The following is a 25,389-nucleotide window of genomic DNA, read 5'->3' as shown; positions in this document are numbered from 1 at the left end:
TGGTCGGTGTTTGTGCTGTTAGATCATCCATTTCACATCGTTTTAGTCCCATGCTCTAGTTTTGATACTTACTTCTGTCCTGACTTTATGCCGGTGCGTGTACAGACCAGGCTTCTAACTGCTGCTGTGTGACTGTGTTACAGAGAGAAGAAGCTCAAAGTGTAACATCTCACAGAACCGACAACTGACCATCTTCTACCTGGAAACTTGCACAACAGCAGCTGAACACACCAGAACCTCAGACCTTGTCAAATCCAGTTTGGGAAGAGAACTGAAGAGACACGTGCACGACAGAGTTAAGCATTGTTTATTCCAAAATAGAAAGCTCTAAGGCAAAACAGAGAGATGTGAACAATGCTTCATCAAAAGCAGGACAGAAGGAGTGGAGAACAGAACTCAGCAATGGATGAGCCTCTTTACAAACCTCATGACTGCAGATGGCGTCCAGATCAAGATTACAGTCATTTTATCCCCGATCTGTGCATTGTCAACTGTGTGTGTGTGTGTGTGGGGGGGGGCAGCCGATGGACGGCAGAGATCCATCTTAGTCCTTCATGCAGGCAGAACTTCAGAATCCATGATCAGAAATAAAGGCTGAGTTCGTGCAAACAGTCCTCTGCTTCCTGTCGTGTGCTCGGCGTGGCGTCGGTGAGGAAATGATTGACGATGTGGGGAAACCTGGACTTATAAACCACGGGCGCTGCAGTCAGGTTACGATGCAGGATTAACTGGAAAACTGCTGTACACAAAGTCCAATCTGCAGTGTTCTGCAGTGTAGTGTTTTTCATCCACGTTCTGTTTGTGCTTCTTGGCAAAAATTCCTCAGAAAACGTCAGAGATAAGGCCTTGTTAGTATTTTAACTTCAAAACCAATTTAAATAGCAATTTTCATCAGCATTCACTTCTTTTTCTGGTTTTTAGAAAACTTCAAAGAACCCTGGAAAACAGAGTTTCTAACTTTCATTAGGAATCTGTACATAAATATTCCTTACAAAACAGAAGACAAAATGAGACTGAAACACTAATTCCATGTTTGTATAGAAAAATAAGCATCTCTAATCTTTTTCTTGTTTTCCTCTGTCGCTCTGTGAGAGCACGGAGTCGGTCCGAGGAGTGTGCACGTCTACTTAAAAACACCAGCATGCAAAAAGTGAAGACAAACCATAACACACACCACTTCCAAATGTTGGCATCCGAACCGAGGTCAGAGTTCAACGGGACGAGAACACGGAAAACAAAAGTCCACATGTAGTAACGGAGCATCCAAATCTGCTTCTGGTGTTTTCAACACGTCTTTTTCGTTTGTCATCTTTTCGAGCTTAAATATACAAAAAGTGCACTCGCCTACGTCGACACACTGATAAAAAAGTGTTTCTGAGGAGAAACTTCTGATGTGCAGACTGCAGGGCTGGAAGAGTTCGGGAACGTCCTGTGCTCGCTGGAAACTCCTGGTTCTGATGTGTCGCTTCTACTTGCGCTTGTTGTGTGTGTGTGTGTGTGTGTGTGTGTGTGTGTGTGTGTGTGTGTGTGTGTCAGGATCAGTGTGTCCTCTACTGCAAGGAGTCACTGTTGTCCAGGCCCAGCCCGGCCATGTCCGCGTCCTCGTCCTCGTCTCCGCTGTCTCCTGACTCGTCCTCGCTGTGTCCGCCCAGCATCACCTGCTGCACCGCCAGCGTGGCGCCGTCTGACGTCAGGCTCTGAAGACCCTCCATGTTCATGGTCACCATGGTACCTGAGCAGGAGCACATGCTGCTGACATCACATGTCTTGGCACGGTAAGAACCGTGACATCACCACGCGGACTGTGAGGTCATACCGTCAGGCATGGTGACCTGCTGCTGAGCTCCGCCTCCAGTTGCGATGGAATCGGGCCAGAAGCGCTGCAGTGGGCGGTTCTGCGGTGTCTTCTTCTTGGTTTTAGGCGTCTCGGAGGAGCTGGCGTCCAACATCGGCTGCAGGATCCGTCTCCTTGCATTTATAAACCTGGAGACACAACGTGAGCCAGGTTGGTTCTGGTCCGTTAATCCACCTCTGGTACCCAAACACCTCCCCATCATCAGCATCCTGAATCCTGAATAAATCCCCCTGATGAATGAAACCCGGCAGTTCATCTCCTACACAGAGAGCAAACAGGACTCCACCTGCGTCTGCAGCCGCTCTCCGCTACTTCTGAGTCCAAACTCACAGTTTCATCCAGCAGCTGACTGGACGTCATGAACTCGGGTTCTGGACTCGCGACAGTCGTTTTCCCATAACTGCATTTAAAACATGAATTCCTTTCCTCCAACTTCTGGAAATTTCTTTAAGCTAAACATCAATAATCCAGAGAACTGGTGATAATTTTCTCAACACGACAGACTGAAGAGGATGATGACTCAACTCGTTTCCACTTTCAGCTCAGTACCAACAGAACCAACCTGAGGAGTCACCACGTTTATATGGACACAAGTATTCTGGTTAAAATCCTGCTTCATGTAAACATTCCAATCAAGAGATTCCGATCTCATTCGCTCAGATCCAGACGGAAATGATCTTTACTGCAGCGTAATAACCCTGAACTTACCGTTCCAAACAGGAGAATCACTGTAAGAATCTCAAAGAACTGAAATCAGCAATAAATACGCAAACGCAGCTGTTTGTTTCCATCAGAAATCCCTGCTGCTTCTTCTGCTGTTTCCAGAACGTCATGTCAGAATGATGTATTCTGTTAGAACATGTGATGCATGTCAACACGCCATCATCAGAGTAGCTTTTGTTAAGCTCATGTAAATGCAACAGGTCTGAGCAGAAACTGCAACCTGACAAATCCTGCACATGTAAACATCATGTAAACGTCATGTAAACATCTAAACATCATGTAAACATCATGTAACCATGTAAACATCTAAACATGTAAACATCATGTAAACGTCATGTAAACATCTAAACATCGTGTAAACATCATGTAACCATGTAAACATCTAAACATGTAAACATCATGTAAACATGTGAACATCATGTAAACATAATGTAAACATGTGAACATCATGTGAACATAATGTAAACATCATGTATACAAGATATCATGTAAACATCATGTTAGCGTCATGTTAGCAACATGTGAACTTCATGTGAACATGTGAACATCATGTAACCATGTGAACATCATGCTACCATGTAAACATCATGTGAACATCATGTAAACATCATGTAAACATCACGTAAACATCACGTAAACATCACGTAAACATGTGAACATCATGTAAACGTGAACATCATGGACACATCATGTAAACATGTGAACATTATGTACACAACATCTAAACATGTTAACATCATGTAAACACCATGTTAACATGTAAATATCATGTAAACATCTTGTAAACATCATGTAACCATGTAAACATGTGAACATCATGTACACATCATGTAAACAGGTGAACATCATGTAAACATGTGAACATCATGTGAACATCATGTAAACATGTGAACATCATGTGAACATATGAACATCTTGTACACATCAGGTAAACAGATGAGCATCATGTAAATATCATGTAAACATGTGAACATCATGTAAACATCATGTAAACATGTGAACATCATGTAAACGTGAAGATCATGTAAACATGTGAACATCATGTAAACATCATGTAAACATGTGAACATCATGTAAACGTGAACATCATGTAATCATCATGTAAACATGTGAACATCATGTAAACATGTGAACATCATGTAAACATCACATAAACATGTGAACAACATGTGAACATCATGTAAACATGTGATCATCATGTAAACATCATGTGAACATGTGAACATCATGTAAACATCATGTGAACATCATGTAAACATGTGAACATCATGTAAACATGTGAACATCATGTAAACACGTAAACATGTGAACAACATGTAAATATCATGTAAACATGTGAACAACATGTAAACATCATGTGAAGATGTGAACATCATGTAAACATCATATAAACGTGAACATGTAAACATGTGAACATCATGTACACATCATGTAAACATGTGAACATCATGTGAACATCATGTAAACATGTGAACATCATGTAAACATGTGAACATCATGTAAACGTGAACATCATGTAAACATGTGAACATCATGTAAACATCATGTGTACATCATGTAAACATGTGAACATCATGTAAACATGTGAACATCATGTAAACACGTAAACATGTGAACAACATGTAAATATCATGTAAACATGTGAACAACATGTAAACATCATGTAAAGATGTGAACATCATGTAAACATCACGTAAACATGTGAACAACATGTGAACATCATGTAAACATGTGAACATCATGTAAACATCATGTAAACATGTGAACATCATGTAAACATGTGAACATCATATAAACATGTGAACATCATGTAAACATCATGTGAACATCATGTAAACATGTGAACATCATGTAAACATGTGAACATCATATAAACATGTGAACATCATGTAAACATCATGTGAACATCATGTAAACATGTGAACATCATGTAAACATGTGAACATCATGTAAACACGTAAACATGTGAACAACATGTAAATATCATGTAAACATGTGAACAACATGTAAACATCATGTGAAGATGTGAACATCATGTAAACATCATATAAACGTGAACATGTAAACATGTGAACATCATGTACACATCATGTAAACATGTGAACATCATGTGAACATCATGTAAACATGTGAACATCATGTAAACATCATGTAAACATGTGAACATCATGTAAACATCATGTAAACATGTGAACATCATGTAAACATCATGTAAACATGAGAACATCATGTAAACATGTGAACATAATGTAAACATGTGAACATCATGTAAACATCATGTAAACATGTGAACATCATGTGAACATCATGTAAACATTTGAACATCATGTAAACATCACGTAAACGTGTGAACAACATGTGAACATCATGTAAACATGTGAACATCATGTAAACATAATGTAAACATGTGAACATCATGTGAACATAATGTAAACATCATGTATACAAGATATCATGTAAACATCATGTTAGCATCATGTTAGCAACATGTGAACTTCATGTGAACATGTGAACATCATGTAACCATGTGAACATCATGCTACCATGTAAACATCATGTGAACAACATGTGAACATCATGTAAACATGTGAACATCATGTAAACATCATGTAAACATGTGAACATCATGTAAACATGTGAACATCATGTAAACATGTGAACATCATGTAAACATCATGTGAACATCATGTAAACATGTGAACATCATGTAAACACGTAAACATGTGAACAACATGTAAATATCATGTAAACATGTGAACAACATGTAAACATCATATGAAGATGTGAACATCATGTAAACATCATATAAACGTGAACATGTAAACATGTGAACATCATGTACACATCATGTAAACATGTGATCATGTAAACATCATGTAAACATGTGAACATCATGTGAACATCATGTAAACATGTGAACATCATGTAAACATCATGTAAACATGTGAACATCATGTAAACATCATGTAAACATGTGATCATGTAAACATCATGTAAACATGTGAACATCATGTAAACAACATGTAAACATGTGAACATCATGTAAACATCATGTAAACATGAGAACATCATGTAAACATGTGAACATAATGTAAACATGTGAACATCATGTAAACATCATGTAAACATGTGAACATCATGTAAACATCATGTAAACATGTGAACATCATGTAAACATTTGAACATCATGTAAACATCACGTAAACGTGTGAACAACATGTGAACATCATGTAAACATGTGAACATCATGTAAACACGTAAACATGTGAACAACATGTAAACATCATGTAAACATGTGAACAACATGTGAACATCATGTGAACAACATGTAAACATCATGTAAACATGTGAACATGTGAACATCATGTGCACATCATGTAAACATCATGTAAACATCATGTAAACATGTGAACAACATGTAAACATCATGTAAACATGTGAACAACATGTGAACATCATGTGCACATCATGTAAACATCGTGTAAACATCATGTAAACATCATGTAAACATGTCAACAACATGTAAACATCATGTAAACATGTGAACATCATGTGAACATCATGTAACCATGGAAAACTCAGGGAAAATGTGGAAATGCATTTGGTGAGCAGAGGAATGATTGGTGTTTTCTATCAGAGCTGTAATGTTAAATAAAGTTGATTGAAGGAGATAAACGTACCAGTTGTTGACCTGCAGTAGCGTCAGGTTTGTCTGAGAGGCGATCTGTTTCTTCTCATCCTCTGTTGGATATGGATGCTGTACAGGAGACCAAACAGGAAGCACATTGTACAGGCTGATGATGTCACACTGACTGATTTAAACATACTTACCCCGATGTGCTGGAAGAGCCACGAGCGCATGACGTTGGTGGCGTGTTTGGGAAGAACCCCACGCTTATTCTTGGTGGAGCTGTCGTCGTGATTGAACAGATTCAGATCCTGATGGAACTGCAGCTGGAGCTAAACAAGGACGGATCCAGGTTCAATACACAACCAGATTAATTTAAACCAGATTAACTCAAACCACATTCAATATTAAACCAGATTAATTTAAACCACACTCAATATTAAACCAGATTAACTCAGACCACATTCAATATGAAACCAGATTAACTCAGACCACATTCAATATGAAACCAGATTAACTCAGACCACATTCAATATGAAACCAGATTAATTCAAACCACACTCAATATCAAACTAGATTAACTCAGACCACATTCAATATCAAACTAGATTAACTCGGACCACGTTCAATATGAAACCAGATTAGCTCAGACCATGTTCAATATGGAACCAGATTAGCTCAGACCATGTTCAATATGAAACCAGATTAGCTCAGACCATGTTCAATATGGAACCAGATTAGCTCAGACCATGTTCAATATGGAACCAGATTAGCTCAGACCATGTTCAATATGGAACCAGATTAGCTCAGACCATGTTCAATATGGAACCAGATTAGCTCAGACCATGTTCAATATGGAACCAGATTAGCTCAGACCATGTTCAATATGGAACCAGATTAGCTCAGACCATGTTCAATATGGAACCAGATTAGCTCAGACCATGTTCAATATGGAACCAGATTAGCTCAGACCATGTTCAATATGGAACCAGATTAGCTCAGACCATGTTCAATATGAAACCAGATTAGCTCAGACCATGTTCAATATGGAACCAGATTAGCTCAGACCATGTTCAATATGGAACCAGATTAGCTCAGACCATGTTCAATATGGAACCAGATTAGCTCAGACCATGTTCAATATGGAACCAGATTAGCTCAGACCATGTTCAATATGGAACCAGATTAGCTCAGACCATGTTCAATATGGAACCAGATTAGCTCAGACCATGTTCAATATGGAACCAGATTAGCTCAGACCATGTTCAATATGAAACCAGATTAGCTCAGACCATGTTCAATATGAAACCAGATTAGCTCAGACCATGTTCAATATGAAACCAGATTAGCTCAGACCATGTTCAATATGGAACCAGATTAGCTCAGACCATGTTCAATATGGAACCAGATTAGCTCAGACCATGTTCAATATGGAACCAGATTAGCTCAGACCATGTTCAATATGGAACCAGATTAGCTCAGACCATGTTCAATATGGAACCAGATTAGCTCAGACCATGTTCAATATGGAACCAGATTAGCTCAGACCATGTTCAATATGGAACCAGATTAGCTCAGACCATGTTCAATATGAAACCAGATTAGCTCAGACCATGTTCAATATGGAACCAGATTAGCTCAGACCATGTTCAATATGGAACCAGATTAGCTCAGACCATGTTCAATATGGAACCAGATTAGCTCAGACCATGTTCAATATGGAACCAGATTAGCTCAGACCATGTTCAATATGGAACCAGATTAGCTCAGACCATGTTCAATATGAAACCAGATTAGCTCAGACCATGTTCAATATGGAACCAGATTAGCTCAGACCATGTTCAATATGGAACCAGATTAGCTCAGACCATGTTCAATATGAAACCAGATTAGCTCAGACCATGTTCAATATGGAACCAGATTAGCTCAGACCATGTTCAATATGGAACCAGATTAGCTCAGACCATGTTCAATATGGAACCAGATTAGCTCAGACCATGTTCAATATGGAACCAGATTAGCTCAGACCATGTTCAATATGGAACCAGATTAGCTCAGACCATGTTCAATATGGAACCAGATTAGCTCAGACCATGTTCAATATGGAACCAGATTAGCTCAGACCATGTTCAATATGGAACCAGATTAGCTCGGACCACATTCAATATGAAACCAGATTAACTCAAACCACATTCAATATAAAACTAGATTCACTTGGACCAGATTAAAAATGGAACCAGATTAGCTCAGACCACATTCAATATAAAACTAGAGTCATTCAGAACACACTGGAATGATTTAGATTGACATCTTCCGGTTGTTGACAAAATCTCTCAGTAACACTAGAACTTTCTCTTTAACCCCATGCCTCCATTCAGACTGACTGTCCTACCTGATTGTTTTGGACGCGTATTGTCCCCGGGGACAGAGCCTGGGTTACCACCTGGCCCTGAGGAGTCACGACTGTGACTGGCTGGTAAACTGTTCCTCCTGAAACACAAACACACAAAAGTCCAAACTTCCCTCTGGTCCATGACACCAGCGCAGCTGCAGGGGGAGGGGTTGGTGCTGCAGGGACATACCTGCAACCACCTGGGTGGGGTTGACCGTTGTCACGGTAACGTTCCCTTGCTGCAGGGCTGATGCTGGCACCATGATCTGACCCTGGGGACTGATGGTCCCTGAGATGGAGCTTGGGGTCTGCAGATGAGCGAGTGAATACGATGTTTCAGATTCCTGCTGACTTTTATTTAACCTGGAGCTGACACTGAAGACGTCACACACCTGAGTCTTGGTGGGTGAGAAGTTCTGGCCCTGAACAGGGGAGTATGGGCTTCCTGGATCTCCACTCAACAAGGTTTCGCTGTTCATCTTGGTCTTCAGGCAGGCGATGTAGCGGCTGCAGAAGTCCTTGCACAGGTCACTCACCTTCTCCAGCTCCAGCAGGTGGATCCGCAGCACCTGGATGGCTTTAACCATCTGAAAATAAAGCTCCGTGAGAACCCACAAACAGGAGTCGTGTCTGAACAGCCACAGCAGCCATGGTTATGTGTCTGATCATCGTTACTGTACTGATCCTTTTCATATGTCCTGAACAAACACTTGCAAGCATTCCGTCATCAAAACTGAAGGACCACATCTCTCTCCTGAACGAGACCACAGTTTGGTGAAAATTACGTTTCAAAGTAGGCTTGACCAGTTTATGTTCATTGTGAAAGAAATCTACAACAAACTGAACCAAGAGCCCGACTCGTTTCCACAAACCCGACTCGTTTCCACAAACCCGACTCGTTTCCACAAACCCAACTCGTTTCCACAAACCCAACTCGTTTCCACAAACCCAACTCGTTTCCACAAACCCGACTCGTTTCCACAAACCCGACTCGTTTCCACAAGCCCGACTCGTTTCCGTAAACCCGACTCGTTTCCGTAAACCCGACTCGTTTCCGTAAACCCGACTCGTTTCCACAAACCCGACTCGTTTCCACAAACCCGACTCGTTTCCGCAAACCCGACTCGTTTCCGTAAACCCGACTCGTTTCCACAAACCCGACTCGTTTCCGTACACCCAACTCGTTTCCGATAAACCCAACTCGTTTCCGTAAACCCAACTCGTTTCCGTAAACCCGACTCGTTTCCGTAAACCCGACTCCTTTCCACAAACCTGACTCGTTTCCACAAACCCGACTCGTTTCCACAAACCCGACTCGTTTCCGTAAACCCGACTCGTTTCCGTAAACCCGACTCGTTTACGTAAACCCGACTCGTTTACGTAAACCCGACTCGTTTACGTAAACCCGACTCGTTTCCCCAAACCCGACTCGTTTCCACAAACCCGACTCGTTTCCACAAACCCGACTCGTTTCCGTAAACCCGACTCGTTTCCACAAACCCGACTCGTTTCCGTAAACCCGACTCGTTTCCGTAAACCCGACTCGTTTCCACAAAGCCGACTCGTTTCCACAAAGCTGACTCGTTTCCACAAAGCCGACTCGTTTCCACAAAGCCGACTCGTTTCCACAAAGCCGACTCGTTTCCACAAACCCGACTCGTTTCCGTAAACCCGACTCGTTTCCACAAACCCAACTCGTTTCCGTAAACCCGACTCGTTTCCACAAACCCGACTCGTTTCCACAAACCCGACTCGTTTCCGTAAACCCGACTCGTTTCCACAAACCCGACTCGTTTCCGTAAACCCGACTCGTTTCCGTAAAGCCGACTCGTTTCCACAAAGCCGACTCGTTTCCGTAAACCCGACTCGTTTCCACAAACCCGACTCGTTTCCGTAAACCCGACTCATTTCCACAAACCCGACTCGTTTCCACAAACCCGACTCGTTTCCACAAACCCGACTCGTTTCCACAAACCCGACTCGTTTCCGTAAACCCGACTCGTTTCTGTAAACCCGACTCGTTTCCACAAACCCGACTCGCTTCCGTAAACCCGACTCGCTTCCGTAAACCCGACTCGTTTCCGTAAACCCGACTCGTTTCCGTAAACCTGACTCGTTTCCGTAAACCCGAGTCGTTTCCAAAAACCCGACTCGTTTCCACAAACCAGACTCGTTTCCGTAAACCCGACTCGTTTCCACAAACCCGACTCGTTTCCGCAAACCCGACTCGTTTCCGCAAACCCGACTCGTTTCCGTAAACCCGACTCGTTTCCGTAAACCCGACTCGTTTCCGTAAACCCGACTCGTTTCCGTAAACCCGACTCGTTTCCGTAAACCCGAGTCCTTTCCACAAACCCGACTCGTTTCCGTAAACCCGACTCGTTTCCGTAAACCCGACTCGTTTCCGCAAACCCGACTCGTTTCCACAAACCCGACTCGTTTCCACAAACCCGACTCGTTTCCACAAACCCGACTCGTTTCCACAAACCCGACTCGTTTCCGTAAACCCGACTCGTTTCCGTAAACCCGACTCGTTTCCACAAACCCGACTCGTTTCCACAAACCCGACTCGTTTCCGTAAACCCGACTCATTTCCACAAACCCGACTCGTTTCCACAAACCCGACTCGTTTCCGTAAACCCGACTCGTTTCCGTAAACCCAACTCGTTTCCGTAAACCCGACTCGTTTCCGTAAACCCGACTCGTTTCCGTAAACCCGACTCCTTTCCGTAAACCCGACTCCTTTCCGTAAACCCGACTCCTTTCCGTAAACCCGACTCCTTTCCACAAACCCGACTCCTTTCCACAAACCCGACTCGTTTCCACAAACCCGACTCGTTTCCGTAAACCCAACTCGCTTCAGTAAACCCGACTCCTTTCCACAAACCCGACTCGTTTCCACAAACCCGACTCGTTTCCGTAATCCCAACTCGTTTCCGTAAACCCAACTCGTTTCCGCAAACCCGACTCGTTTCCGTAAACCCGACTCGTTTCCGTAAACCCGACTCGTTTCCGTAAACCCGACTCGTTTCCGTAAACCCGACTCGTTTCCGTAAACCCGAGTCCTTTCCACAAACCCGACTCGTTTCCGTAAACCCGACTCGTTTCCGTAAACCCGACTCGTTTCCGTAAACCCGACTCGTTTCCACAAACCCGACTCGTTTCCACAAACCCGACTCGTTTCCACAAACCCGACTCGTTTCCACAAACCCGACTCGTTTCCGTAAACCCGACTCGTTTCCGTAAACCCGACTCGTTTCCACAAACCCGACTCGTTTCCACAAACCCGACTCGTTTCCGTAAACCCGACTCATTTCCACAAACCCGACTCGTTTCCACAAACCCGACTCGTTTCCGTAAACCCGACTCGTTTCCGTAAACCCAACTCGTTTCCGTAAACCCGACTCGTTTCCGTAAACCCGACTCGTTTCCGTAAACCCGACTCCTTTCCGTAAACCCGACTCCTTTCCGTAAACCCGACTCCTTTCCGTAAACCCGACTCCTTTCCACAAACCCGACTCCTTTCCACAAACCCGACTCGTTTCCACAAACCCGACTCGTTTCCGTAAACCCAACTCGCTTCAGTAAACCCGACTCCTTTCCACAAACCCGACTCGTTTCCACAAACCCGACTCGTTTCCGTAAACCCAACTCGTTTCCGTAAACCCAACTCGTTTCCACAAACCCGACTCCTTTCCACAAACCCGACTCCTTTCCACAAACCCGACTCGTTTCCACAAACCCGACTCGTTTCCACAAACCCGACTCGTTTCCACAAACCCGACGCGTTTCCGTAAACCCGACTCGTTTCCGTAAACCCGACTCGTTTCCGTAAACCCGACTCGTTTCCGTAAACCCGACTCGTTTCCGTAAACCCGACTCGTTTCCGTAAACCCGAGTCGTTTCCGTAAACCCGAGTCGTTTCCGTAAACCCGAGTCGTTTCCGTAAACCCGACTCGTTTCCGTAAACCCGACTCCTTTCCACAAACCCGACTCCTTTCCACAAACCCGACTCCTTTCCACAAACCCGACTCCTTTCCGTAAACCCGACTCGTTTCCGTAAACCCGAGTCGTTTCCGTAAACCCGAGTCGTTTCCGTAAACCCGAGTCGTTTCCGTAAACCCGACTCGTTTCCGTAAACCCGAGTCGTTTCCGCAAACCCGACTCGTTTCCACAAACCCGACTCGTTTCCACAAACCCGACTCCTTTCCACAAACCCGACTCCTTTCCACAAACCCGACTCGTTTCCACAAACCCGACTCGTTTCCGTAAACCCGACTCCTTTCCGTAAACCCGACACGTTTCCGTAAACCCGAGTCGTTTCCGTAAACCCGAGTCGTTTCCGTAAACCCGAGTCGTTTCCGTAAACCCGAGTCGTTTCCGTAAACCCGACTCCTTTCCACAAACCCGACTCGTTTCCGTAAACCCGACTCGTTTCCGTAAACCCGACTCGTTTCCACAAACCCGACTCGTTTCCGCAAACCCGACTCGTTTCCGTAAACCCGACTCGTTTCCGTAAACCCGACTCGTTTCCACAAACCCGACTCGTTTCCACAAACCCGACTCGTTTCCGTAAACCCGACTCATTTCCACAAACCCGACTCGTTTCCACAAACCCGACTCGTTTCCGTAAACCCGACTCCTTTCCGTAAACCCGACTCCTTTCCGTAAACCCGACTCCTTTCCACAAACCCGACTCCTTTCCACAAACCCGACTCGTTTCCGTAAACCCGACTCGTTTCCGTAAACCCGACTCGTTTCCGTAAACCCGACTCGTTTCCGTAAACCCGACTCGTTTCCGTAAACCCGACTCCTTTCCACAAACCCGACACCTTTCCACAAACCCGACTCGTTTCCACAAACCCGACTCGTTTCCGTAAACCCAACTCGCTTCCACAAACCCGACTCGTTTCCACAAACCCGACTCGTTTCCGTAAACCCGACTCGTTTCCACAAACCCGACTCGTTTCCACAAACCAGACTCGTTTCCGTAAACCCGACTCCTTTCCACAAACCCGACTCGTTTCCACAAACCCGACTCGTTTCCGTAAACCCGACTCGTTTCCGTAAACCCGACTCGTTTCCGTAAACCCGACTCGTTTCCGTAAACCCGACTCCTTTCCGTAAACCCGACTCCTTTCCGTAAACCCGACTCCTTTCCACAAACCCGACTCCTTTCCACAAACCCGACTCCTTTCCACAAACCCGACTCGTTTCCGTAAACCCGACTCGTTTCCGTAAACCCGACTCGTTTCCGTAAACCCGACTCGTTTCCGTAAACCCGACTCGTTTCCGTAAACCCGACTCCTTTCCACAAACCCGACTCCTTTCCACAAACCCGACTCGTTTCCACAAACCCGACTCGTTTCCGTAAACCCAACTCGCTTCCACAAACCCGACTCGTTTCCACAAACCCGACTCGTTTCCGTAAACCCGACTCGTTTCCACAAACCCGACTCGTTTCCACAAACCAGACTCGTTTCCGTAAACCCGACTCATTTCCACAAACCCGACTCGTTTCCACAAACCCGACTCGTTTCCGTAAACCCGACTCGTTTCCGTAAACCCGACTCGTTTCCGTAAACCCGACTCCTTTCCGTAAACCCGACTCCTTTCCGTAAACCCGACTCCTTTCCGTAAACCCGACTCCTTTCCGTAAACCCGACTCCTTTCCGTAAACCCGACTCCTTTCCACAAACCCGACTCCTTTCCACAAACCCGACTCGTTTCCACAAACCCGACTCGTTTCCGTAAACCCAACTCGTTTCCGTAAACCCAACTCGTTTCCACAAACCCTACTCCTTTCCACAAACCAGACTCGTTTCCGTAAACCCGACTCCTTTCCACAAACCCGACTCGTTTCCGTAAACCCGACTCGTTTCCGTAAACCCGACTCGTTTCCGTAAACCCGACTCGTTTCCGTAAACCGGAGTCGTTTCCGTAAACCTGAGTCGTTTCCGCAAACCCGACTCGTTTCCACAAACCCGACTCGTTTTCGTAAACCCGACTCGTTTCCGTAAACCCGACTCGTTTCCACAAACCCGACTCGTTTCCGTAAACCCGACTCCTTTCCACAAACCCGACTCGTTTCCGTAAACCCGACTCGTTTCCGTACACCCGACTCGTTTCCGTACACCCGACTCGTTTCCACAAACCCGACTCGTTTCCACAAACCCGACTCGTTTCCGTAAACCCGACTCGTTTCCGTAAACCCGACTCGTTTCCGTAAACCCGACTCGTTTCCGTAAACCCGACTCGTTTCCGTAAACCCGACTCGTTTCCGTAAACCCGAGTCGTTTCCACAAACCCGACTCGTTTCCGTAAACCCGAGTCGTTTCCACAAACCCGACTCGTTTCCGTAAACCCGACTCGTTTCCGTAAACCCGACTCGTTTCCGTAAACCCGACTCGTTTCCGTAAACCCGACTCCTTTCCACAAACCCGACTCCTTTCCACAAACCCGACTCCTTTCCACAAACCCGACTCCTTTCCACAAACCCGACTCCTTTCCACAAACCCGACTCCTTTCCGTAAACCCGACTCCTTTCCACAAACCCGACTCGTTTCCACAAACCCGACTCGTTTCCGTAAACCCGACTCGTTTCCGTAAACCCGACTCGTTTCCGTAAACCCGACTCGTTTCCGTAAACCCGACTCGTTTCCGTAAACCCGACTCGTTTCCGTAAACCCGACTCGTTTCCGTAAACCCGACTCGTTTCCACAAACCCGACTCGTTTCCGTAAACCCGACTCCTTTCCGTAAACCCGACTCCTTTCCGTAAACCCGACTCCTTTCCACAAACCCGACTCGTTTCCACAAACCCGACTCCTTTCCACAAACGTAAACCCGACTCCTTTCCACAAACCCGACTCGTTTCCACAAACCCGACTCGTTTCCGTAAACCCGACTCGTTTCCGTAAACCCGACTCGTTTCCGTAAACCCAACTCGTTTCCGTAAACCCGACTCGTTTCCGTAAACCCGACTCGTTTCCGTAAACCCGACTCGTTTCCGTAAACCCGACTCCTTTCCGTAAACCCGACTCCTTTCCGTAAACCCGACTCGTTTCCACAAACCCGACTCCTTTCCACAAACGTAAACCCGACTCCTTTCCACAAACCCGACTCGTTTCCACAAACCCGACTCGTTTCCGTAAACCCGACTCGTTTCCGTAAACCCGACTCGTTTCCGTAAACCCGACTCGTTTCCACAAACCCGACTCGTTTCCGTAAACCCGACTCCTTTCCGTAAACCCGACTCCTTTCCGTAAACCCGACTCCTTTCCACAAACCCGACTCGTTTCCACAAACCCGACTCCTTTCCACAAACGTAAACCCGACTCCTTTCCACAAACCCGACTCGTTTCCACAAACCCGACTCGTTTCCGTAAACCCGACTCGTTTCCGTAAACCCGACTCGTTTCCGTAAACCCAACTCGTTTCCGTAAACCCGACTCGTTTCCGTAAACCCGACTCGTTTCCGTAAACCCGACTCGTTTCCGTAAACCCGACTCCTTTCCGTAAACCCGACTCCTTTCCGTAAACCCGACTCGTTTCCACAAACCCGACTCCTTTCCACAAACGTAAACCCGACTCCTTTCCACAAACCCGACTCGTTTCCACAAACCCGACTCGTTTCCGTAAACCCGACTCGTTTCCGTAAACCCGACTCGTTTCCGTAAACCCGACTCGTTTCCGTAAACCCAACTCGTTTCCGTAAACCCGACTCGTTTCCGTAAACCCGACTCGTTTCCGTAAACCCGACTCGTTTCCGTAAACCCGACTCGTTTCCGTAAACCCGACTCCTTTCCGTAAACCCGACTCCTTTCCACAAACCCGACTCGTTTCCACAAACCCGACTCCTTTCCACAAACCCGACTCGTTTCCGTAAACCCGACTCGTCTCCGTAAACCCGACTCGTTTCCGTAAACCCGACTCGTTTCCGTAAACCCGAGTCGTTTCCGTAAACCCGAGTCGTTTCCGTAAACCCGAGTCGTTTCCGTAAACCCGAGTCGTTTCCACAAACCCGACTCGTTTCCGTAAACCCGACTCGTTTCCGTAAACCCGAGTCGTTTCCGTAAACCCGACTCGTTTCCGTAAACCCGACTCGTTTCCGTAAACCCGACTCGTTTCCGTAAACCCGACTCGTTTCCGTAAACCCGACTCCTTTCCGCAAACCCGACTCCTTTCCATAAACCCGACTCGTTTCCGTAAACCCGACTCGTTTCCGTAAACCCGACTCGTTTCCGTAAACCCGACTCGTTTCCGTAAACCCGACTCGTTTCCGTAAACCCGAGTCGTTTCCACAAACCCGACTCGTTTCCACAAAAAAGACTCGTTTCCACAAAAAAGACTCGTTTCCACAAAAAAGACTCGTTTCCACAAAAAAGACTCGTTTCCACAAACCCAACTCGTTTCCGTAAACCCGACTCGTTTCCGTAAACCCGACTCGTTTCCGTAAACCCGACTCGTTTCCGTAAACCCGACTCGTTTCCGTAAACCCGACTCGTTTCCGTAAACCCGACTCGTTTCCGCAAACCCGACTCGTTTCCGCAAACCCGACTCGTTTCCGTAAACCCGACTCGTTTCCGTAAACCCGAGTCGTTTCCGTAAACCCGAGTCGTTTCCGTAAACCCGACTCGTTTCCGTAAACCCGACTCGTTTCCGTAAACCCGACTCGTTTCCGTAAACCCGAGTCGTTTCCGTAAACCCGAGTCGTTTCCGTAAACCCGAGTCGTTTCCGTAAACCCGAGTCGTTTCCGTAAACCCGACTCCTTTCCACAAACCCGACTCGTTTCCGTAAACCCGACTCGTTTCCGTAAACCCGACTCGTTTCCACAAACCCGACTCGTTTCCACAAACCCGACTCGTTTCCACAAACCCGACTCGTTTCCGCAAACCCGACTCGTTTCCGCAAACCCGACTCGTTTCCGTAAACCCGACTCGTTTCCGTAAACCCGAGTCGTTTCCGTAAACCAGACTCGTTTCCGTAAACCCGACTCCTTTCCACAAACCCGACTCGTTTCCGTAAACCCGACTCGTTTCCGTAAACCCGAGTCGTTTCCGTAAACCCGAGTCGTTTCGGTAAACCCGAGTCGTTTCCGTAAACCCGAGTCGTTTCCGTAAACCCGAGTCGTTTCCGTAAACCCGACTCCTTTCCACAAACCCGACTCGTTTCCGCAAACCCGACTCGTTTCCGTAAACCCGACTCGTTTCCACAAACCCGACTCGTTTCCGTAAACCCAACTCGTTTCCGTAAACCCAACTCGTTTCCGTAAACCCGACTCGTTTCCGTAAACCCGACTCGTTTCCGTAAACCCGACTCGTTTCCGTAAACCCGACTCGTTTCCGTAAACCCGACTCGTTTCCGTAAACCCGACTCGTTTCCGTAAACCCGAGTCGTTTCCGTAAACCCGAGTCGTTTCCGTAAACCCGACACGTTTCCACAAACCCGACTCGTTTCCGTAAACCCGACTCGTTTCCGTAAACCCGACTCGTTTCCGTAAACCCGACTCGTTTCCGTAAACCCGAGTCGTTTCCGTAAACCCGAGTCGTTTCCGTAAACCCGACTCCTTTCCACAAACCCGACTCGTTTCCGTAAACCCGACTCGTTTCCGTAAACCCGACTCCTTTCCACAAACCCGACTCGTTTCCACAAACCCGAGTCGTTTCCGTAAACCCGAGTCGTTTCCGTAAACCCGAGTCGTTTCCGTAAACCCGAGTCGTTTCCGTAAACCCGAGTCGTTTCAGTAAACCCGAGTCGTTTCCGTAAACCTGACTCCTTTCCACAAACCCGACTCGTTTCCGTAAACCCGACTCGTTTCCGTAAACCCGACTCGTTTCCGTAAACCCGACTCGTTTCCACAAACCCGACTCGTTTCCACAAACCCGACTCGTTTCCACAAACCCGACTCGTTTCCGCAAACCCGACTCATTTCCACAAACCCGACTCGTTTCCACAAACCCGACTCGTTTCCGTAAACCCGACTCGTTTCCGTAAACCCGACTCGTTTCGTAAACCCGACTCGTTTCCGTAAACCCGACTCCTTTCCGTAAACCCGACTCCTTTCCGTAAACCCGACTCATTTCCACAAACCCGACTCGTTTCCACAAACCCGACTCGTTTCCGTAAACCCGACTCGTTTCCGTAAACCCGACTCGTTTCGTAAACCCGACTCGTTTCCGTAAACCCGACTCCTTTCCGTAAACCCGACTCCTTTCCGTAAACCCGACTCCTTTCCGTAAACCCGACTCCTTTCCACAAACCCGACTCCTTTCCACAAACCCGACTCGTTTCCACAAACCCGACTCGTTTCCGTAAACCCAACTCGCTTCCGTAAACCCGACTCCTTTCCACAAACCCGACTCGTTTCCACAAACCCGACTCGTTTCCACAAACCCGACTCGTTTCCGTAAACCCGACTCGTTTCCGTAAACCCAACTCGTTTCCACAAACCCGACTCCTTTCCACAAACCAGACTCGTTTCCGTAAACCCGACTCCTTTCCATAAACCCGACTCGTTTCCGTAAACCCGACTCGTTTCCGTAAACCCGAGTCGTTTCCGTAAACCCGAGTCGTTTCGGTAAACCCGAGTCGTTTCCGTAAACCCGAGTCGTTTCCGTAAACCCGACTCGTTTCCACAAACCCGACTCGTTTCCGTAAACCCGACTCGTTTCCACAAACCCGACTCGTTTCCGTAAACCCGACTCGTTTCCGTAAACCCGACTCGTTTCCGTAAACCCGACTCGTTTCCGTAAACCCGACTCGTTTCCGTAAACCCGACTCGTTTCCGTAAACCCGACTCGTTTCCGTAAACCCGACTCGTTTCCGTAAACCCGACTCGTTTCCGTAAACCCGACTCGTTTCCGTAAACCCGAGTCGTTTCCGTAAACCCGAGTCGTTTCCGTAAACCCGAGTCGTTTCCGTAAACCCGACACGTTTCCACAAACCCGACTCGTTTCCGTAAACCCGACTCGTTTCCGTAAACCCGACTCGTTTCCGTAAACCCGAGTCGTTTCCGTAAACCCGAGTCGTTTCCGTAAACCCGAGTCGTTTCCGTAAACCCGAGTCGTTTCCGTAAACCCGAGTCGTTTCCGTAAACCCGAGTCGTTTCCGTAAACCCGACTCCTTTCCACAAACCCGACTCGTTTCCGTAAACCCGACTCGTTTCCGTAAACCCGACTCGTTTCCACAAACCCGACTCGTTTCCACAAACCCGACTCGTTTCCACAAACCCGACTCGTTTCCGCAAACCCGACTCATTTCCACAAACCCGACTCGTTTCCACAAACCCGACTCGTTTCCGTAAACCCGACTCGTTTCCGTAAACCCGACTCGTTTCGTAAACCCGACTCGTTTCCGTAAACCCGACTCCTTTCCGTAAACCCGACTCCTTTCCGTAAACCCGACTCCTTTCCACAAACCCGACTCCTTTCCACAATCCCGACTCGTTTCCACAAACCCGACTCGTTTCCGTAAACCCAACTCGCTTCCGTAAACCCGACTCCTTTCCGTAAACCCGACTCGTTTCCGTAAACCCGACTCGTTTCCGTAAACCCGACTCCTTTCCACAAACCCGACTCGTTTCCACAAACCCGACTCGTTTCCACAAACCCGACTCGTTTCCGTAAACCCGACTCGTTTCCGTAAACCCCCGACTCCTTTCCACAAACCAGACTCGTTTCCGTAAACCCGACTCCTTTCCACAAACCCGACTCGTTTCCGTAAACCCGACTCGTTTCCGTAAACCCGAGTCGTTTCCGTAAACCCGAGTCGTTTCCGCAAACCCGACTCGTTTCCACAAACCCGACTCGTTTCCACAAACCCGACTCGTTTCCGTAAACCCGACTCCTTTCCACAAACCCGACTCGTTTCCACAAACCCGACTCGTTTCCGTAAACCCGACTCCTTTCCGTAAACCCGAGTCGTTTCCGTAAACCCGAGTCGTTTCCGTAAACCCGAGTCGTTTCCGTAAACCCGAGTCGTTTCCGTAAACCCGAGTCGTTTCCGTAAACCCGAGTCCTTTCCACAAACCCGACTCGTTTCCGTAAACCCGACTCGTTTCCGTAAACCCGACTCGTTTCCGTAAACCCGACTCGTTTCCACAAACCCGACTCGTTTCCACAAACCCGACTCGTTTCCACAAACCCGACTCGTTTCCGTAAACCCGACTCGTTTCCGTAAACCCGACTCGTTTCCGTAAACCCGACTCGTTTCCACAAACCCGACTCGTTTCCACAAACCCGACTCGTTTCCGTAAACCCGACTCGTTTCCGTAAACCCGACTCGTTTCCGTAAACCCGACTCCTTTCCGTAAACCCGACTCCTTTCCGTAAACCCGACTCCTTTCCACAAACCCGACTCCTTTCCACAAACCCGACTCGTTTCCACAAACCCGACTCGTTTCCGTAAACCCAACTCGCTTCAGTAAACCCGACTCCTTTCCACAAACCCGACTCGTTTCCACAAACCCGACTCGTTTCCGTAAACCCAACTCGTTTCCGTAAACCCAACTCGTTTCCACAAACCCGACTCCTTTCCACAAACCCGACTCCTTTCCACAAACCCGACTCGTTTCCACAAACCCGACTCGTTTCCACAAACCCGACTCGTTTCCGTAAACCCGACTCGTTTCCGTAAACCCGACTCGTTTCCGTAAACCCGACTCGTTTCCGTAAACCCGAGTCGTTTCCGTAAACCCGAGTCGTTTCCGTAAACCCGAGTCGTTTCCGTAAACCCGAGTCGTTTCCGCAAACCCGACTCGTTTCCACAAACCCGACTCGTTTCCACAAACCCGACTCGTTTCCGTAAACCCGACTCCTTTCCGCAAACCCGACTCGTTTCCACAAACCCGACTCGTTTCCGTAAACCCGAGTCGTTTCCGTAAACCCGAGTCGTTTCCGTAAACCCGAGTCGTTTCCGTAAACCCGAGTCGTTTCCGTAAACCCGAGTCGTTTCCGTAAACCCGAGTCGTTTCCGTAAACCCGAGTCCTTTCCACAAACCCGACTCGTTTCCGTAAACCCGACTCGTTTCCGTAAACCCGACTCGTTTCCGTAAACCCGACTCGTTTCCACAAACCCGACTCGTTTCCACAAACCCGACTCGTTTCCACAAACCCGACTCGTTTCCGTAAACCCGACTCGTTTCCGTAAACCCGACTCGTTTCCGTAAACCCGACTCGTTTCCACAAACCCGACTCGTTTCCACAAACCCGACTCGTTTCCGTAAACCCGACTCATTTCCACAAACCCGACTCGTTTCCACAAACCCGACTCGTTTCCGTAAACCCGACTCGTTTCCGTAAACCCAACTCGTTTCCGTAAACCCGACTCGTTTCTGTAAACCCGACTCGTTTCCGTAAACCCGACTCGTTTCCGTAAACCCGACTCCTTTCCGTAAACCCGACTCCTTTCCGTAAACCCGACTCCTTTCCACAAACCCGACTCCTTTCCACAAACCCGACTCGTTTCCACAAACCCGACTCGTTTCCGTAAACCCAACTCGCTTCAGTAAACCCGACTCCTTTCCACAAACCCGACTCGTTTCCACAAACCCGACTCGTTTCCGTAAACCCAACTCGTTTCCGTAAACCCAACTCGTTTCCACAAACCCGACTCCTTTCCACAAACCCGACTCCTTTCCACAAACCCGACTCGTTTCCACAAACCCGACTCGTTTCCACAAACCCGACTCGTTTCCGTAAACCCGACTCGTTTCCGTAAACCCGACTCGTTTCCGTAAACCCGACTCGTTTCCGTAAACCCGAGTCGTTTCCGTAAACCCGAGTCGTTTCCGTAAACCCGAGTCGTTTCCGTAAACCCGACTCGTTTCCGTAAACCCGACTCCTTTCCACAAACCCGACTCCTTTCCACAAACCCGACTCCTTTCCACAAACCCGACTCGTTTCCGTAAACCCGAGTCGTTTCCGTAAACCCGAGTCGTTTCCGTAAACCCGAGTCGTTTCCGTAAACCCGACTCGTTTCCGTAAACCCGAGTCGTTTCCGCAAACCCGACTCGTTTCCGCAAACCCGACTCGTTTCCACAAACCCGACTCGTTTCCACAAACCCGACTCCTTTCCACAAACCCGACTCCTTTCCACAAACCCGACTCGTTTCCACAAACCCGACTCGTTTCCGTAAACCCGACTCGTTTCCACAAACCCGACTCGTTTCCGTAAACCCGACTCCTTTCCGTGAACCCGACACGTTTCCGTAAACCCGAGTCGTTTCCGTAAACCCGACTCCTTTCCACAAACCCGACTCCTTTCCACAAACCCGACTCCTTTCCGTAAACCCGACTCGTTTCCGTAAACCCGACTCGTTTCCGTAAACCCGACTCGTTTCCGTAAACCCGACTCGTTTCCGTAAACCCGACTCGTTTCCGTAAACCCGACTCCTTTCCACAAACCCGACTCCTTTCCACAAACCCGACTCCTTTCCACAAACCCGACTCGTTTCCACAAACCCGACTCGTTTCCGTAAACCCAACTCGCTTCCACAAACCCGACTCGTTTCCACAAACCCGACTCGTTTCCGTAAACCCGACTCGTTTCCACAAACCCGACTCGTTTCCACAAACCAGACTCGTTTCCGTAAACCCGACTCATTTCCACAAACCCGACTCGTTTCCACAAACCCGACTCGTTTCCGTAAACCCGACTCGTTTCCGTAAACCCGACTCGTTTCCGTAAACCCGACTCGTTTCCGTAAACCCGACTCCTTTCCGTAAACCCGACTCCTTTCCGTAAACCCGACTCCTTTCCGTAAACCCGACTCCTTTCCGTAAACCCGACTCCTTTCCACAAACCCGACTCCTTTCCACAAACCCGACTCCTTTCCACAAACCCGACTCGTTTCCACAAACCCGACTCGTTTCCGTAAACCCGACTCGTTTCCGTAAACCCAACTCGTTTCCACAAACCCTACTCCTTTCCACAAACCAGACTCGTTTCCGTAAACCCGACTCCTTTCCACAAACCCGACTCGTTTCCGTAAACCCGACTCGTTTCCGTAAACCCGACTCGTTTCCGTAAACCCGACTCGTTTCCGTAAACCCGACTCGTTTCCGTAAACCCGACTCGTTTCCGTAAACCGGAGTCGTTTCCGTAAACCTGAGTCGTTTCCGCAAACCCGACTCGTTTCCACAAACCCGACTCGTTTTCGTAAACCCGACTCGTTTCCGTAAACCCGACTCGTTTCCACAAACCCGACTCGTTTCCGTAAACCCGACTCCTTTCCACAAACCCGACTCGTTTCCGTAAACCCGACTCGTTTCCGTACACCCGACTCGTTTCCGTACACCCGACTCGTTTCCACAAACCCGACTCGTTTCCACAAACCCGACTCGTTTCCGTAAACCCGACTCGTTTCCGTAAACCCGACTCGTTTCCACAAACCCGACTCGTTTCCACAAACCCGACTCGTTTCCACAAACCCGACTCGTTTCCACAAACCCGACTCGTTTCCGTAAACCTGACTCGTTTCCGTAAACCCAACTCGTTTCCGTAAACCCGACTCGTTTCCGTAAACCCGACTCGTTTCCGTAAACCCGACTCGTTTCCGTAAACCCGACTCCTTTCCACAAACCCGACTCCTTTCCACAAACCCGACTCCTTTCCACAAACCCGACTCGTTTCCGTAAACCCGAGTCGTTTCCGCAAACCCGACTCGTTTCCGTAAACCCGACTCGTTTCCGTAAACCCGACTCGTTTCCGTAAACCCGACTCGTTTCCGCAAACCCGACTCGTTTCCACAAACCCGACTCGTTTCCGTAAACCCGACTCGTTTCCGCAAACCCGACTCGTTTCCGCAAACCCGACTCGTTTCCACAAACCCGACTCGTTTCCGTAAACCCGACTCGTTTCCGTAAACCCGAGTCGTTTCCACAAACCCGAGTCGTTTCCGTAAACCCGAGTCGTTTCCACAAACCCGACTCGTTTCCGTAAACCCGACTCGTTTCCGTAAACCCGACTCGTTTCCGTAAACCCGACTCGTTTCCGTAAACCCGACTCCTTTCCACAAACCCGACTCCTTTCCACAAACCCGACTCCTTTCCACAAACCCGACTCCTTTCCACAAACCCGACTCCTTTCCACAAACCCGACTCCTTTCCGTAAACCCGACTCCTTTCCACAAACCCGACTCGTTTCCACAAACCCGACTCGTTTCCGTAAACCCGACTCGTTTCCGTAAACCCGACTCGTTTCCGTAAACCCGACTCGTTTCCGTAAACCCGACTCGTTTCCGTAAACCCGACTCGTTTCCGTAAACCCAACTCGTTTCCGTAAACCCGACTCGTTTCCGTAAACCCGACTCGTTTCCACAAACCCGACTCGTTTCCGTAAACCCGACTCCTTTCCGTAAACCCGACTCCTTTCCGTAAACCCGACTCCTTTCCACAAACCCGACTCGTTTCCACAAACCCGACTCCTTTCCACAAACGTAAACCCGACTCCTTTCCACAAACCCGACTCGTTTCCACAAACCCGACTCGTTTCCACAAACCCGACTCGTTTCCGTAAACCCGACTCGTTTCCGTAAACCCGACTCGTTTCCGTAAACCCGACTCGTTTCCGTAAACCCGACTCGTTTCCGTAAACCCAACTCGTTTCCGTAAACCCGACTCGTTTCCGTAAACCCGACTCGTTTCCGTAAACCCGACTCGTTTCCGTAAACCCGACTCGTTTCCGTAAACCCGACTCCTTTCCGTAAACCCGACTCCTTTCCGTAAACCCGACTCCTTTCCGTAAACCCGACTCCTTTCCACAAACCCGACTCGTTTCCACAAACCCGAG

The 25,389-nt window shown here is 47.7% G+C and overlaps 1 protein-coding gene across 1 annotated transcript in view; it reads right to left on the bottom strand.

The window, feature by feature from the left end:
• Positions 1-353: 353 nt before the first annotated feature.
• The window catches only part of LOC306766156 (homeobox protein PKNOX1-like), a 30,034-nt gene continuing 4,998 nt past the window's right edge, over positions 354-25,389 (bottom strand). Inside the window, exons 5-11 of the mRNA XM_079253776.1 lie at positions 8,991-9,185; positions 8,789-8,906; positions 8,599-8,696; positions 6,410-6,538; positions 6,259-6,335; positions 1,817-1,983; positions 354-1,732 (exon numbers count right to left, since the gene is read on the bottom strand). Coding sequence (XP_079109902.1) covers positions 1,551-1,732; positions 1,817-1,983; positions 6,259-6,335; positions 6,410-6,538; positions 8,599-8,696; positions 8,789-8,906; positions 8,991-9,185 — 966 coding nt within the window. The 3' untranslated portion in view covers positions 354-1,550. The remainder of the gene's footprint in view (positions 1,733-1,816; positions 1,984-6,258; positions 6,336-6,409; positions 6,539-8,598; positions 8,697-8,788; positions 8,907-8,990; positions 9,186-25,389) is intronic.

This window comes from Telmatherina bonti, assembly GCF_933228915.1.
Source record: "Telmatherina bonti genome assembly, chromosome: 15".
NCBI classification, from domain to species: Eukaryota; Metazoa; Chordata; class Actinopteri; order Atheriniformes; family Telmatherinidae; genus Telmatherina; species Telmatherina bonti.
This window is presented reverse-complemented; position numbering and strand designations above follow the sequence as displayed.